Source organism: Hippopotamus amphibius, chromosome 1, assembly GCF_030028045.1.
Source record: "Hippopotamus amphibius kiboko isolate mHipAmp2 chromosome 1, mHipAmp2.hap2, whole genome shotgun sequence".
Lineage (NCBI taxonomy): Eukaryota > Metazoa > Chordata > Mammalia > Artiodactyla > Hippopotamidae > Hippopotamus > Hippopotamus amphibius.
The window spans coordinates 85,227,929-85,245,477 of NC_080186.1; the positions used below are offsets into that span (position 1 = coordinate 85,227,929).

Consider the following 17,549-nt stretch of genomic DNA (forward strand, 5'->3'; position numbering starts at 1 on the left):
TTCTGTGCCATACCTTTTATGTTTCATAGTATCTAATATGCCTTACAGTTTTATCTGAGTACTTTTCTCCTTCCCCTCACAACTCAGTTGAAATAATAAACCACTCGATCAGGCTGACTGGTCTCCTGCCAACAACTGTCTTGCCAGTCTTATGAGATGCAGTCCATCTCTTACTAGAAGCAGCAGGAAGAAGAGATGAAAACATCACCAGTGCTCCTAAACCATTCATTTTCCTACCCAGAAATTCAAAGATGTTAGAGATACATTCCTGGCTTCATAAAGAGAATGAGAATTCATTCTCATATATATCAACAGAAGTGGGAAGCATTCGGGGAACTTTATAAGTCTTGGCAGACTCTCAAATGTCTGTTATATGCTGCCTGGGAATAAAGCACGTTTCTCATTTAGCAGGGCCAAATGTGCACACTGTCACTTCAGTTCTCTTCAGCCAGGAGACAAAGCTGCCTTCCATTTGGTTTCTTTTCTCTAGTTCAGGTGAACCCCTGGAGTGTGTCAGGAACTTCTTCAGAAGATCCTGGTGCACCTTTTAGGAGACCTTTATATCCGTTGCTAGAGGCCAGTTCTGTTTTTCTCGTTTATCTCATTGTTCCCCTTCAGGCTTCCAGCACTAATTTTGATTACCCTCCTCTTCCTCAGAATCCTTTTCTTTCTATTTCTTTCACAAAAGCGATGGCTCCACAATATGGCCATATGTACAGTAAATGCTGTGTCACTATGAAATGAAAATCAAGATGTAGGGTTGATAAAGAGGAAATTGACTGGATGCCAGGCTGATTCTAGGGCCCCGGACTATTGCCTGTGGTAGGACTGACAGCCTCTGAGACAATTTTTTTAACTTTCAAGGATGCACGGAGAAGCTGGATTCCATGTTGGCTAGAAAAGACTTCTGGCTCTCAAGGACCCCCTATCACAGTGTAACACTGGGAGTAACCACTCTTGATGCTTTAGCTGAAATTCCTAGAAGGTTAATCAGTACATCCCCTTGCCCTTTCACATCATTTAAGACTGATCAAGAAATCTGGATTATTTTCCTCATTACTGCCCCTCAGTTTGGTCCTTTCTATTAAATCCTATTGAACAAAAGAATGAGTTTTGTATTGGATTTAAGGTCCCATGGCTACATATTATTCCAAGTATGTATTAACACTATGCTTTGCAAACAGACTCACATGCCTGAAATGCTACCTTCCTTTTTTTCTTTTTTGCCTTTTTTCCTTTCATGAGAGACAGCAGAAGATAGTGATTAAGGGCCCAAGGTCTAGAGCCAGATTTTGAAATCAAGTCTTGGTTTTGATGTCTTCCTAGCTGTGTGACCTTAAACAAATTATTTAACCTCTCTGTTTATTAATTACTTAATCAGTGAAATAGGGAAAATATGGGTACTGATAGGGCTATGGTGAGGATTAAATGAGTTAATCCACAAGTATGCAGAACAGTGCCTGAAACCTCATAAGTACTCAATAAATATTAGCTTTTATTATTAATTCTCTGCTTAATTAACACTAATTTATTAAACTCCATGTTAAATATCACCATCTCTGTGAAGCTTTCCACAATTACCGGAGGCAGAACTAATCCCTTTCACTCCTCTGTGTTCCCAGAGCATTTTGTACATATTTGATTGAACTGTAAATAATTTTTAACATGTGTCTTTCTCCCTTGTTAGACTATGAGCTCCATAAGGATAGATATCTTTCTTTTTAAAATTCATGTTGTACTCCCAGTTTCGAGCACAACTCCTGGATTGCAGCGAGTGCATAATAAATATGTGTTAGCGCTACATCTCCACTGAGATCGGGAAAATCCTGGTGCCTTGAACTGTACCTTGTATGTCTCTGGACATAGACCTGGTCCTTAGCACACTGCTGGTCATATAGCAAATACTCAATAAACACTTAACTGATTGACTGATGTTGAAACTGCCTACTTCTGAAGCAGCGGACCATTAAGTCTTATCTGAGGCATTTGAAAGAAAAGAACAAAAGATGAGATCTATTGAGCATGGCGTGCTTAGAAATAATATTGTCACACTCATAACCAGGGAAGGTAGGGGTAGATTAGAAACTTGAATGCATGACTGAAAAATTTGTTCAGACAAGAGGAGCTTAGTTAACTTTGTGGGGCACTGGGGCCCTTTCTATAGCAGATGGGGAATAAAATACTGTGCTAGCTGAGAGGATAAACAAAGCAGTGTTATGGAGTTTAAACTATTGAACAGAGGAATCTATAAAGAGGCCAGCAGAGAGGAGAGAAGAAACAAGCTAAAATAAACAGATGGGTGGACAGTGAAAATATTAAGCATGAAAACAGCTAACCCAGACCCTCTAGGAAAAAGGGAAGAAGGAAAAACAGTATGTCAAGAACAGAAGAAACACTGTAGGGAACACGTAAAAGTAATGATGAAGCAGCAGAGGGAAGTACGCAGTGTGCCTGGGTAAGTGTGGCACAATAAAACAATAAAAGCCCAGGAAGCAATGTCTGATTCCCATGGAGAGTGAAAATGACTCTTAAAGGGAACGTGCCTGTTAATTTCAATGGGGAATGAACAACCACACGGCTGCGTCATCCAGATGGAGTCTGAAATAATGGGCAAGGGGGCAAGGGACTCATATGAAAATGACAACAACCGTGGCTCCTCACATTTGAGCAGAACTATGCCTCGTACAATACTTTCACACACATCATTTCATTTAGAACAATGGAGTTGAGGCCTTCTGACATTATCTAGTATTTATTCTCCTTCCAGATCACGTCATTCTTCCTTTTAAAAAGCCTCAATAGTTTCCTGCCAAGGACTTTCCTTCTTAAGGGTCTTTGCATTTCTGTTCCTTCTGAATGGAATGTTCTTCCCCCCAGATGTTTATCTGTACTGATCACTCTCTCACTCTTTGAAGTGTTTACTCTCATGCTATTTACCCAGGCAGGCATCTCCTGATCAACCTCTCCAGCAATTCCTTTTCTGCTAATCCTGCTGTATCTTCTCCAACAGCACTGTGATCATCTGACATAGTATTTATTCACTTGTTCATTTGCTTATCATCTGTTCTCCTTACTAAAATGTAGGCGCCATGAGAGCTGGGCTTTTGTTTTGTTCACTACTGAATTGCTAGTGACTAGAGCAGTGCTGAAACATAGCGGGTGGACGTTAATAGTTGTTGGATGAATGATGAAACGGATGTATGGGTGAATAGGACAATTATCGCCAACTGGAAGTTGGACTCTCAGTGGTTACAAGTGAAAGACTAAATGAAATAATGCCAGATGCCCTTGCTAAGATGAGCAGTGCGTTCTGACCTGTGGACCACTTCCTCATTCTTAAGACTTCCTCTTTTTTTTTCCCTCCACATCATCGTTTCCTTCTGATTATTCTCTTATTTTTGTGATCACTGTTCCATTTGCTTCCCCAGAATTTCCTACTCCTTCATAGGGTGTTAAGTTAAGTAAGAAATAAGAAAATATATGTGAAGCTTCTGTCTTATGTCTGGCACCCAGTAGGTAGTCAATATGTCAGTTCTTTTTTCCTTATATCCTTTAGTGCAGGCCCATAATTAACTTGAATTCATTAATTTCAATATGCTCAAATCTAAATTTTTTCATCCCACACCAAAAAAATCCATCAAGCCTAAAAACACTAAGAACAAAACCCTGATTTATTATCTTTTATTTTTCTTTATCTCAGTTAGTGAGATAATCAAAAATCTAATCATCTTAGTCTCCTTATTTTCTACTCCTTACTATCCCTTATCCCTCAGTATATAATGAGAATCAGTAAGTTTTAGAGGAAGAATTAACAAGACTTCATCAGTTTCACCTCTGCCTCTGTTTCCATAACCATGGCCACTCACCAAATCTAGGACCACATTATGAATCACAGGGAACATCCTTTTTTCCCCTGACCATTCTAATCACTACCTAGTCTACAGGGCTCCTTAAATGCCACTTCCTCAGAGAGGCCTTCCTCATTCTCTTCAATCTAAATTGGGTCTTGTGATGAAAGAGACTCCATACATCCTATATTTTTCTTTATAGTTTGTATTACAAATACAATTTTATACTATTAGTGTGATTCTTTGTTTTAATACCTGTTTCTTTCTCTATTCTGCATGCTTTATGAGGACAGAGGCTGGCTGCTTTATTTACTGTCCTATAGATGCCCAATTCCTAGCACATTGCTTGTCTCATCGTCGGCATGCGATAAAGATTTTCTGAAAAATATATGGACTTCTTCAAAACTTCCAACTTGGTTGACCTCCAGAACTTTACGTGTTCCCACTGACATTCTTGAGTTCGCTTTATTGGAGATGTGGCAATGGAGAGTCACCTTAACCTTACCTCCTTCAAGCTGTCCATTCCTAACATCATAGCTAATGGCAGGTAACATTTATTTAGGATATATTTGGTTCAGACTAAAAGCACTTCACACACTATCTAATTTATAACCCCGTGAAGCAGAGTCTTTTATTATGTCCATCCTATATATTAGCTAACTGAGGCAGGTTCAGTGCTAAATGGCAGTACCATAATTTGAACCCAAGCAGTGTGATAGAGTAGATCCAAGCTTAATTCAGGAAACTCTTTTTCCATAAATGTAATCTCCTAAAATCTTACAAACTTTGCCATGTATTTCAATGAAGGAAATAGCTTCTTGCAGTCACTTTCTTCAAACACGGGCCAGTTACTACACTGACACTGGTAAACCCAAATTCAGTTTCATTAAATGCCTATGGCATTGCAGCAGGTAGAAAATCATAAGAAATATCACTATCTTATTCAAGATGATCTAATGTATTGTCTGGACTTCATTTCATCCCTACTTACCAAAGATGTAGCTCCTTTAGTCATGCCCTTTCTGGTAGCTTTAGCTATTCTCTCCTAGCATATAAATACATGCAAGCCTAGGTTATCCTAACATATACGAACCAACCTTTCTCTCTGCTACATGTCTTCTTATCACTTTCCTTCTGATCTTTCTCAAGTTCAGGAAAGAGTATTCCATATGCCTTATCCTTAATTTTGAAGCCTTCATTCACTCTTCAATTTACCACCTCCTGGATTCTACTTTTCAACATTCAACTGAAGCTGCTTAGGCCAAGATAAGCTAAAATATGAAGGCCTGATGGTTATGCTAAGGAGTTTACCTTAAGACCATGGTTAAGATGTAGGAAGTTTAAGCAAAGGGGAAAATAATCAAAACTGCATTTTAAAAAGAATACTCCATAATATTTAGGGGATACATTAGATAAGAATGAGAAAAGAAGGGGGGAGGCCAGTTTGTAGAATATTTCAGAATTTCAAGAAAGAATGTGTAAAGCACTACACTAAGGCCTCTGCAGCTGGGAAAAGCAAAAGAGGAAGAAGACATGACAGATAAAAATGGTGGACACTGGTAAATGTCCCATGATCCCATTCATGAATGGGATGAGTCACAGGATGAAATCTAGGCTACCTTTCACATTTCTGGCTTAAGTAAGAGGGTGGATAGAGTGTTGTTCATTGAGACACAGGACTCACAAGGAAGATCAGGCTTGGAAGGAATGATAATTAGTTTAGTTTTAAGTATGATGACCTTTATGAACCTTGTTTAGACTATCCAGGTGGAGATATCCAGAAGATCATGGGTGACACAGATTTGAAGTATAAAAAGAGGTAGGGATGGAGGATAGTTGAGTCAATGTATAGGAAAAGATTAGATGAATCATAAAGTGAAATGACATAGAAAGAAGGAAGCAGAGAGAGGAGTGCAGACAACATAATCATGTCCTCTCTCCACCCTCCTCTCCTATTGTTCCCCAACCTGCACCTGCTTCTGTCATGTGAAGCTACATGCTGCTACCTGAACTCATCAATCTCTTCCTCAAGGACAACCTTCTCCTAACTTTTCCATCTGGTTAATATCAAGAAGAAAAGGGAACTATATTGAACATATTTCAAAGTAAAGAATAAGCACTGTAGTAAAAGAAACATTTTTGTCTTCACAGAAATGTTAAAGTAGTATTAAGGTCTTGGTTTAAAGTAAGGGCCTTATAGCCAAGAATTTTGGATTTTGTCAGAAGTTCTTATTTGTAAAGTTTTTTTGTTAAACTCTTCCTTATTATACAAAGATTTACTTAAGGTATGAAATTTTTATAGAAATTGGCCATCCTTTTTAGGACTTTGTCTAATTCATTTCATTCGGTCCCACTTATGTATTTTTGTTTTTATTTCCATTACTCTAGGGGGTGGATCAAAAAAGAGCTCACTGTTATTTACATTGAAGAGTGTTCTTCTTATGTTTTCCTCTAGCAGTTTTATTGTCTGGCCTTACATTTAGGTCTTTAATCCATTTTGAGTTTATTTTTGTGTATGGTATTATGAAGTGTTCAAATTTCATTCTTTTGCATGTTGCTGTCCAATTTTCCCAGCATCACTTATTGAAGAGGCTGCCTTTTCTCCATTGTATATTCTTGCCTCCTTTGTCATAGATTAGTTGACCACAGTTTATCTCTGGGCTTTCTATCCTGTTCCATTGATCTATATTTCTGTTTTTGTGCCAGTACCATATACTGTCTTGATCACTGTAGCCTTGTAGTATTAGCCTGAAGTCAGGAAGCCTGATTCCACCAACTCGGTCTTTCCTTCTCAAGATTGCTTTGGCCATTTGGGGTCTTTTGTGTTTCCATACAAATCGTAAAATTTCTTGTTCTCATTCTGTGAAAAATGCCATTGGTAATTTGATGGGGATTGCATTGAATCTGTAAATTGCGTTGGGTAGTATAGTCATTTTCACAGTGTTGATTCTTCCAATCCAAGAACATGGTATGTCCCTCCATCTGTTTGTGTCTTCTTTGATTTCTTTCATTAGTGTCATAGTTTTCTGAGTATAGGTCTTTTACCTCCTTAGGCAGGTTTATTCCTAGGTATTTTATTCTTTTTGTTGCAATGGTGAATGAGATTGTTTCCTTAAATTCTCTTTCTGCTCTTTCATTGTTAGTGTATAGAAATGCAAGAGATTTCTGTGTGTTCATTTTGTATCGTACAACTTTACCAAATTCATGGATTAGCTTGAGTAGTTTTCTGGTGGCATCTTTAGGATTTTCTATGGATAGTATCATGTCATCTGCAAACAGTGACATTTTACTTCTTTTCCAATTTGGATTCCTTTTCTTTCTTTTTCTTCTCTGATTGCTTGGCCAGGACTTCCACAACTATGTTGAATAGTAGTGGCGAGAGTGGACATCATTGTCTTGTTCCTGATCTTAGAGGGAATGCTTCCAGTTTTTCACCATTGAGAATGATGTTTGCTGTGGGTTTGTCATATACGGCCTTTATTATGTTCAGATAGATTCCCTCTATGCCCACCTTCTGGAGAGTTTTTATCATAAATGGGTGTTGAATTTTGTCAAAACCTTTTTCTGCATCTATTGAGATGATCATGTGTTTCTATCCTTCAATTTGTTAATATGGTGTATCACATTGATTGATTTGCATATATTGAAGAATCCTTGCATTCCAGGGATAAACCCCACTTGATCATGGTGGATGATCCTTTGAATGTGTTGTTGAATTCTGCTGGCTGGTATTTTGTTGAGGATTTTGCATCTAAATTCATCAGTGATATTGGTCTGTAATTTTCCTTTTTTGCAGTATCTTTGTCTGGTTTTGGTATCAGGGTGATGTGGTCTCATAGAATGAGTTTGGGAGTGTTCCTTCCTCTGCAATGTTTTGGAAGAGTTTGAGAAGGATGGGTGTTAGCTCCTCTCTAAATGTTTGATAAAATTCACCTGTGAATCCATCTGGTCCTGGACTTTTGTTTGTTGGGAGATTTTTAATCACAGTTTCAATTTCATTACTTGTGATTGGTCTTTCTTTCTGATTCAGTCTTGGAAGGTCATACCTTTCTAAGAATCTGTCCATTTCATCCAGGTTGTCCATTTTATTGGCATATAGTTGCTTGTAGTAGTCTCTTATGGTGCTTTTTATTTCTGCAGTGTCCATTGTAACTTCTTCTGTTTCACTTCTAATTTTATTGATTTGAGTCCTCTCCCTCTTTTTCTTGATGAGTCTTGCTAGAGGTTTATCAATTTTATTTATCTTCTCAAAGAACCAGCTTTTAGTTTTGCTGATTTTTGCTATTGTTTTCCTTGTTTCTATTTCATTTATTTCTGCTCTGATCTTTATGATTTATCTCATCTACTAACTTTGGGTTTTGTTTGCTCTTCTTTCTCTAGTTTCTTTAGGTGTAAGGTTAGGGATTTTTCTTGTTTCTTGAGGTAGGACTGTATTGCTATAAACTTCCCTCTTAGAACTGCTTTTGGTATATCCCATAGGTTTTGGATCGTTGTGTTTTCCTTGTCATTTGTCTCTAGGCATTTTTTGATTTTCTCTTTGATTTCTTCAGTGATCTCTTGGTTATTTAGTAGCATATTGTTTAACCTCCACGTGTTTGTGTTTTTTACAGTTTTTTTTCCTGTAATTGATTTTCAATCTCATAGTGTTGTGGTCGGAAAAGATGCTTGATATGATTTCAATGTTCTTGAATTTACCAAGGCTTGATTTTGGACCCAAAATGCGATCTGTCCTGGAGAATGTCCCATGTGCACTTGAGAAGAATGTGTAATCTGCTGTTTTTGGATGTAATGTCCTATAGATATCTATTAAATCAAGCTGATTTATTGTGTCATTTAAAGCTTGTGTTTCCTTATAAATTTTCTGTCTGGATGATCTGTCCATTGGTGTAAGTGGAGTGTTAAAGTTCCCACTATGATTGTATTACTGTCGATTTCCTCTTTCATAGTTGTTAGCATTTGCCTTATGTATTGAGGTGCTCCTATATTGGGTGCATATATATTTATAATTGTTATCTCTTCTCCTTGGATTGATTCCTTGATCTTTATGTATTGTCCTATCTTGTCTCTTGTAACATTTTTTATTTTAAAGTTTATTTTATCTGATATGAGTATTGCTACTCCAGCTTTCTTTTGATTTCCATTTGCATGGAATATCTTTTTCCATCCCCTCACTTTCCGTCTGTATGTGTCCCTAGGTCTGAAGTGGGTCTCTTGGAGACAGCATATATATGGGTCTTGTTTTTGTATCCATTCAGCCAGTCTGTGTCTTTTGGTTGGTGCATTTAGTCCATTTACATTCAAGGTGATTATCGATATGTATGTTCCTATTACCATTTTCTTAATTGTTTTGTTTTCTTTTTGTAGGTACTTTTTTTCTCTTATGTTTCCCGCTTAGAGAAGTTCCTTTAGCATTTGTTGTAGGGCTGGTTTGATGGTGCTGAATTCTCTCAGCTGTTGCTTGTCTGTAAAGCTTTTGATTTCTCTATCGCATCTGAATGAGATCCTTGCTGGGTAGAGTATTCTTGTTTGTAGGTTCTTCTCTTTCATCACTTGAAGCATATCATGCCACTCCCTTCTGGCTTGCAGAGTTTCTGCTGAGAAATCAGCTGTTAACCTTATGGCAGTTCCCTTGTATGTTATTTGTTGTTTTACCCTTGTTGCTTTTAATAACTTTTCTCTGTCTTTAATTTTTGTCAGTTTGACTACTATATGTCTTGGCGTGTTTCTCCTTGGGTGTATCCTGCCTGGGACTCTCTGCACTTCCTGGACTTGGGTAGCTATTTCCTTTCCCATGTTAGGGAAGTTTTCAACTATAATCTCTTCCAGTATTTTCTCGGGTCCTTTCTCTCTCTCTTCTCCTTCTGGGACCCCTATAATGCAAGTGTTGGTGTGTTTAACATTGTCCCAGAGGTCTCTTAGGCTGCCTTCAGTTCTTTTCATTCTTTCTTCTTTATTCTTTTCTGCATCAGTGATTATCACCATTCTGTCTTCCAGCTCACTTATTCACCCTTCTGCCTCAGTTAATCTGCTATCGGTTCTTTCCAATGTATTTTTCATTTCAGTTATTGTGTTGCATATCTCTGTTTGTTTGCTCTTTAATTCTTCTAGGTCTTTGGTAAACTTTTCGATCTTTGCATCCAGTCTTTTATCAAAGTCCTGGATCATCTTCACCATTATTATTCTGAACTCTTTTTCTGGAAGGGTGCCTATCTCCTCTTCATTTAGTTGTTTTTCTGGCATTTTATCTTGTCCCTTCATCTGGTACAAAGTCTTTTGCCTTTTCATTTTCTCTTTCTTTCTGTGGCTGTGGTTTTCAGTTCCACAAGACGAAATACTGCTGATACTGCTTGATACTGCTGTCTGCCCTCTTGTGGAGGAAACTATCTAGGAGGCTTATGCATGCTTCCTGTTGGAAGGGACTGGTGGTAGGTAGGGCTGGATGTTGCTTTGGTGGGCAGAGCTCAATAAAACTTTAATCTGCTTATCTGCCACTGGGTGGGACTGTGTTCTCACCTTGTTGGTTGTTTGGCCTGAGGCTAGCCAGCACTGGAGCTTACAGGCTCTTTGATGGGGCTAATGGTGGACTCTGGGAGGGCTCACACCAATGCGCACTTCCCAGAACCCCTGCCGCCAGTGCCCCTGTCTCCTTAGTGAGCCACAGCTGCCCCCCATCTCTGCAGACAAGCCTCCAACACCAGCAGGTAGGTCTCGTTCAGTCTCCTGTGGGGTCACTGCTCTTTTCCCCTGGGTTCTGGTGAGCACACTTTTTTGTGTGCCCTCCAAGAGTGGAGTCTCTGTTTCCCCCAGTCCTGTGGAGGTTCTGTAATCAAATTCCGCTGGCTTACAAAGTCTGATTCTCTGTGGATTCCTCCTTCCGTTGCTGGATCCCCAGGTTGGGAAACCTGACATGGGGCTTAGAACCTTCACTTTAGTGGGTGGACTTCTGTGGTATAACTGTTCTCCAGCTTGTGAGTCACCCACCCAGCATTTATGGGATTTGATTTTAACGTGATTACACCCCTCCTACCATCTCATTGTGGCTTCTCATTTGTCTCTGAATGTGGGGTGTCATTTTTGGTGAGTTCTAGTGTCTTTCTGTCAATGATTGTTCAGCAGTTAGTTGTAATTCCAGTGCTCTTGCAAGTGGGAGTGAGCACATGTCCTCCTACTCTGCCATCTTGATCTGATCCCTGTACCATTTTTAATAAGACTCCTCATCTCTCCTTGAGGCTTTAAAAAATGTTTACTTATTTTCCTGACTTCCCATTTGCTTGCTTTATTTAATTCTGCTGAGTTTGATATTTTATTTGGATAAGTAAGTGATCAGCTAGCTTTAATTCAACTGCAGCAGGTCTTTTGTTTGTTTTGTTTTTGTTTTGCTTCTAGGTTATCAATACATTCCCTGAAGCAATAAAAGACTAGAAAATGCCACAGTGCTTTTATAATCACTTTGTAAAAGGGTGAGTCAAAATTGTCTGCACTCCGGTTATGTTAAAACTTCTGTAAAGTCTACAGCCAGAGTATGGATAATTTTTGACTCACCCTCATACTTCTTTTATTTCAAATATAAATAATATTTTTCTTTTAAATGTTTATACATAATGAAAAGATGGATATCTTACATTTATTTCAAATTAATTAAGTAGAGAAAAGGGGAGGGACAATTCCCACTTAACCCCAAATCATATATTAGTTACAGCCAAACATGGTGTGGGGGGTTGTGAAGAGCTGAAGGATCTGGCCTCTTCTTTACTATCAGTGTCCAGTTCATCTTTTCATTTGCACACAAATAATTTAAAGGAAACAGCTCAAGAGACTGTTTGGGGCTATTATACTGTTGAAAGTCCCAAGCGTTCACTTTATTTGGAATTATGGCATTGAAGTGCTGGTAGAAGTTGTGTTCAGCCACTTCCATATTTCCTTTCAGAACTCTGAATCACTTAATGCTCCCAACATAAAATCTAAATTCCCCTGTTTTTAGCATAAGACACATTTTTTTCCTCTCTGGTATGTAGAGGAGATTTCTAAGGGTTCCAAGTCTTAGTTGACCACTAAAGAGGAATTTCAAAGAGCTCCTAAGAGTAAGCTTTTCAACTGATGCTTCAACGAGAAATTGGAGATGTAGGAGTAGACAGTCACTAAATAGAGAAGAGTAAGTTTCAGTGACTGCAAACCACATTCAGTGATGCTGATTTCAGAGACAATGTGGACTTATAATACTCCCTTTTTTTTTTTCATTATGATTGCTTTAAAATAATTCCATCTTGAGGGAGGTGGGCAGGAAGGAAGTAGGTGTGGTTATAAAAGGGCAAGCTGAGATATCTTTGTGCTGATGAAACTCTTGTATCTTGACTGTGGTGGTGGACATGGGAACTTACGCATGGAGCAAAATTGCACAGAACTAAACACACGTGTGTGCACACATGCAAATCAGGTGAAGTACAGCTGGAGAGATGTGAATAAGATCAGTAGATTGTATCTGTGTCATTATCCTGGTTGTCATACTGTATTACAGGTTTACGACGTGCTACCATTGGGGAAACTAGGTAAAGGGTACACGAGACCTCTCTGTATTATTTCTTACACCTGTATGTGAATCTATAGCTCTCTCAAAAAGTTAAAGAAGAAAAACAAGAAATATAATGCACACCTAATTCCATCTTAATGATAATTTTTGATGGTATTACCCAGAAAATAATTTCCTGGGTAACATCAAAACCAGAGAAAGTTTGTCCAAAATGTAAAGTATCATGTTGATATTGATGGTGCATACTGATCATTTAGTTGTACTGTATGACTAACATATCTCTTCAGTTTAATTGTGGATTAAAATAATTTTTAAATGACTATGAGAAGACAAAAAATTCACTGTAATATTTTCTGGCCTATGTAATACACCAAAAATTTCCATGAAACACATACTTGACAGTGTTCTAAAAGGTATAAAATATACAAATAAAAGAGGCTATCCTATCACTGCAGACAAAATTTTTAAAACTTTCAATATATTTTAAAAACAAAATCAGTGATCTATTTAAACAGAATAAATACAAACTAAACAGTAAAATGGACATATTTATATACACAGTTTAATCTTTACCTTAATAGTAGGAATAGGCTTTTTGGGGATAAAGTGGTTTCTCTCAAGTGGTGGAAAAGTTGCATTTTGTTCTTTCCGTCTAATCTTTTCCTCTGCTATGATTTTCTTGCGCTGCTCAAGATAAGGTCCAAAACTTGGCAGTTTCTAATAGGAAAACACACAAATAAGAAAGTATGTTAGCTCACAGAAGAGAAAAATGTGAGGATATAAACACATAAATATTATCAACAAACAAAGGTGTGTTTTGAGATCGTTTCACGTATACTGTAACAAGGTCTTCATTCATTCTTGGACCACTTGTTCTTCTACGTATCAGAGTCCATTAATTATTAAAAGGAATACATTAGCACAATGCTTTTACCAAATATGTATGTATTAGATATACAAATGTTAATTAAAATGCAATTCTAAATAGAATAAAATTCACAATGGTGAACCAAACCATTCACTTAAAACAATAGCTGTTAGATCATTTGTTTGGTTCATATAGACAGAAGGTGAAACCTATTGATGCTTTTTTTCCTCTTCATCAGGTTTTTAGCACAATATAGACACAGCCTCATCTCTGACAAATGCTTTTGTCAATAGCAAAGGTACTTTGCCAAAGTTCTAATCTGTATCTCTATTTTGTGTTCAAGTTCTTACTACATCCCTTTAAAGATTGTAACTAATGTTGATTGCAATTTACTGGAAAAACAAAATGGTAAAAATATTGATTTCTCTATACAGGAAATAAACTTTATTTTGCACGCAGGAGGCAAAAATAGAAATGAAAAGCAGAGGAAATATCACAGTGCTTAAACAAACTCCATCAGTATTCAAAATCACATTATGGAGCTTTAAATCTCAAGGTTATTCAATTGTACTTTACAAAGTTCATTTAGAAAGATACCTGGGTGTCATGGAAAAATGCTAAGTGGTTTCAAGTTAACACGAATATGCCCTCATACTTTTCATTATCCTACAATTATTTCCTCTTCACTTTGTCCTTCTCTTCTAGAACCTTTGATCTTCACTTTTACTGACATATACTGCTGGTGATAGACGCCACTGAATTCCAAATGTTCTGTGGCTGCCTGTAACCTGGAATTGCTAGGTCTCTTTTCTAAGACTGCAAAAATACGCTCCACCCTGCTCTCCACCTCTCCTGCAGAATAAAGCACATTTATCTAGCCGTTGAAGGCTTGGAAAACTACAGTCCTCCAAGGTCATCCTGATCTCTGACCTAGCAAGTATTTTGGTGAAAAATCACACTTGTTTCAAAACACTGGCCTCTACCTGCCAGGTTACGTAATGCTCTAGGAAAATGAGTTCTCTGGTCCTTTAGAGATGTCAGTAGGGTAGGTAAACTAAACTTAAATTTTGTTCCAGTTCAGCCAAATTGCACCTGAAAATTTATATTAACAGAAAATATTCATGTGCAACTATCTAAGATTGTTACTTCCATTATCAATTTACTGTAATTATGTCAAGTTGAAACAGAAACAATGTTACGAATGTCAAATTAATTTACATACAATTAAACCAGAACTATATACTTCATTTCTGCACCTTAATGCTTTCCTAAATTACAATATTTAATGATTACAGTAATATGAAATGATATGATGGAGGGAGGGAATATATGAATATATTGTATCTATTTTATCATAAAATAAGTGATACTATCTTGTTACAAAGCATAAAATAGAGTATAAAACAAATCCTTGGTATTATCACATATTTAAACCCCTTTAATGTAGAAAAGATAATGCTTGTTTGGAGTGTCCTCTTATGAAATGACTCTTTCCTAGGGCAGATGAGGTATTAAGGTTTACACTTGGTGCCAAAGAAACGCCCCTAGGGTCCTGATAACACCTCATAAGGTGGTGAATGCATGTCCACTTGATATAGATCTTGTTAGAACATCACTCTCTCCACATTTCTCTTGTACAACAAGGATACCTATATCCTAATCTTATATCCTTGAAGATTATCAAAACTTGTTAGTGTGAAACACATGACCTCTGAGTCTAGCAGATCCCTCGCAGTGAAGCCAAGTTCTTTGAAAATCTGTGCCATTATCCTGATTCCTTGATGGAATCTTACCTTACTCAACACTAGTTCACTCCACCTAAAAGTTCTTTAAAGTCATTCAAAAGAGATCATTCTTGGAACTTCTTCTATCTTTTAAACAGAGAAGAGGAGACATTTTTTCCATTTAGATTATTCTTTATCCAAAGAGAAATAAAGCAGTTAAATTTAAACTGTGATGATTTCAAATTGTTCCAGTAATGGTAATAGTAATAATAATGATAATAATAATAACAGAAAATCCCTTGATGCAGAATGGAATACAGCTGGAATAGACACCAACCACCTGATAGTTTCTGTAATTTTTTTGGCAGTGGTTGACCACATTTGCCATATTTAACTAATGCAGCCTTTTCATGGTTTACGGTGCTATGATTTTAATGTGCTAATCTTTCATAATTAGTCCTAAGGAGAGGTTCTCAGTCTAACATAAAGATTCCTATAGGATTTTCTTTGTGTGTTTGCAGTTTGGAAAAGAAGGAAAACTGTTGCCAAAGTTTTCTTTAAATTGAAAGCACCTCCACACAGAATATCAGTGACTGCCCCCTCCATGTTCTGCCATTTATTTCCAAATCAAAGAGGGTCTATTTGCATGTAGTTTCTTTTTCTCACTGCCATATGGAGATCCCAGAGGCTGAAATGTTGTAGTACTAGCTTCCAAAATTTCAAGGCTGCCATAGTCATTTTGCTTCCTGCATTAGTAAGAGAAATTTCAATGCTTTTAAAAAATTATTATTACCTTGCACGTATTAGGATGCCTCTAGGATAGCTGAGAACTGAACATTCGAAAAGTTAAGTTTTCTGAAAATAAAAAAGATCAATTCTCCCTCACACCAGAGGATCACATATTACATTTAAGCATATGTTTGTATTCAGATCTTGCCAAAGGAACAAACCAAAGCAAAATAAAAATAAGAAAGAGTGAAGATGAAGGCATAGCGGGCCACTGTATATGTGTGCAATCAGCGATGATTAATAAAGCATTTAGTTCAAATCTCTGCCTGAACATATAGTTAATTGATTTCCTATTGCAGGAGGAGAAGCAGCAGGGCCTGACAGAGCCAGCAGCAGGAGCTTTTCCTCTTCATTCATTATTTTCTTGCAGAAAAAGTTGTAGCCCGCAGTAACTCAAAGTGAGAGGTTTTGAGCGTCATGCTATATTTCTTAAACAAAGGAAAAAGTTCTTTAGGATTCTCAAAAGCTGCTTTGTAACTGATGAGCTGAACAAAGCTCAGAAATGGTGTGATTTTTGTTTCAATAGTTCCTCCAGGGATTCATCACTGATGAATTTGTCCTCACCAGAAAAGCTAAATCCTACTCATTTAAAGATAACAGTATCTCGCACTAAAACTGTCTCTGTCCAGATATTAAAAGCATTACATTGCTGATAGAAAAGTGACAACATAATGAATCAACAAGGATACCTTAAGCCAGCAAGGCTTTAAGGTAAAGAAGTCTATTTGGGTTATAATTTATTCATGGATCAATCTAAAGGTAATTGAGCATATTATGAAGTAGAAGAGGGTTCTTGTTTCTAATAGAAGCGGGCACTAGTATCTTCCAGTTTAAATTGCATAATTTTTATGAGAACGGCAGCAAGTTGGCTAATAGCACTGGTCTATAGTGCTGTAAGAGATCAACTCTATTTTCCTAATCATACTCTCTCATCTGATTTGAAACAATGAGGGTAAGAAAAGTAATTTCTTTGATATCCAAATGGTAATAAGTTAAAAGATAAAATGATTTCAGGTTTATACTGAGTGCGATATATATATGTGTATATATAGTGCATATACTGTAAATATATATACACACACACACTGAGTGCAATATATATGTGTGTATATTACAAATTGCATATATATTTTGCACTCAGTATAAACCTGAAATCCATATATGTATGTATGTCTCATTTGTGTGTATATACACTGACAGATTGAAGAATAAATTAGATGTAAAGGATACGGTATGTTTCACGACTAAGAATTTATTTTTTTTACAAAAACATGTTCACATATGACTAGGTTACACTATTTATCTTTTGTCATTTATTCAACATATACAATATCAAATGCCTACTCTGGGCCAGGAACTGTCCTTTGCTACATTAAAGGTTGAATAATTTCCATACATAATGTGTGTAATTATCATGGTGAGTAATTTTATAAGTATTTCTTGTCATTCATTAAGGGCGAGTGTCAGACTGAAATATATATCAAGTATATCTGGTTGTTGCAGTTATCTAAAGGCAGAGTATACTAAGCTCCTTGGAAAACTATTTAATCTCAATCAAATGACCAACAAAGACAAAAGTGAAGAAAATAAACCTTCAAAGAGTTGATCTTTAACAAAACTCAGAAAGGCAATGGCAAATAAAATAAAATAAAATAAAAAAATGTTGGAGCACAATGGTTAAGAACCCGGGTTCTCTGAGTGTGTTCCTAACATACCCTAAATTCAATCACTGTACGTTTGGCATGATCCGAGGAAGTATGGGAGACAGATGAGAGGTCTCTGATCTGCACTGT

General features: G+C 37.0%; 1 protein-coding gene across 1 annotated transcript in view; it reads right to left on the reverse strand.

Moving 5' to 3' along the window:
- DPYD (dihydropyrimidine dehydrogenase) overlaps positions 1–17,549 on the reverse strand; it is an 807,016-nt gene that overhangs the window by 11,008 nt on the left and 778,459 nt on the right. Inside the window, exon 21 of the mRNA XM_057718457.1 lies at positions 12,949–13,092. Coding sequence (XP_057574440.1) covers positions 12,949–13,092 — 144 coding nt within the window. The remainder of the gene's footprint in view (positions 1–12,948; positions 13,093–17,549) is intronic.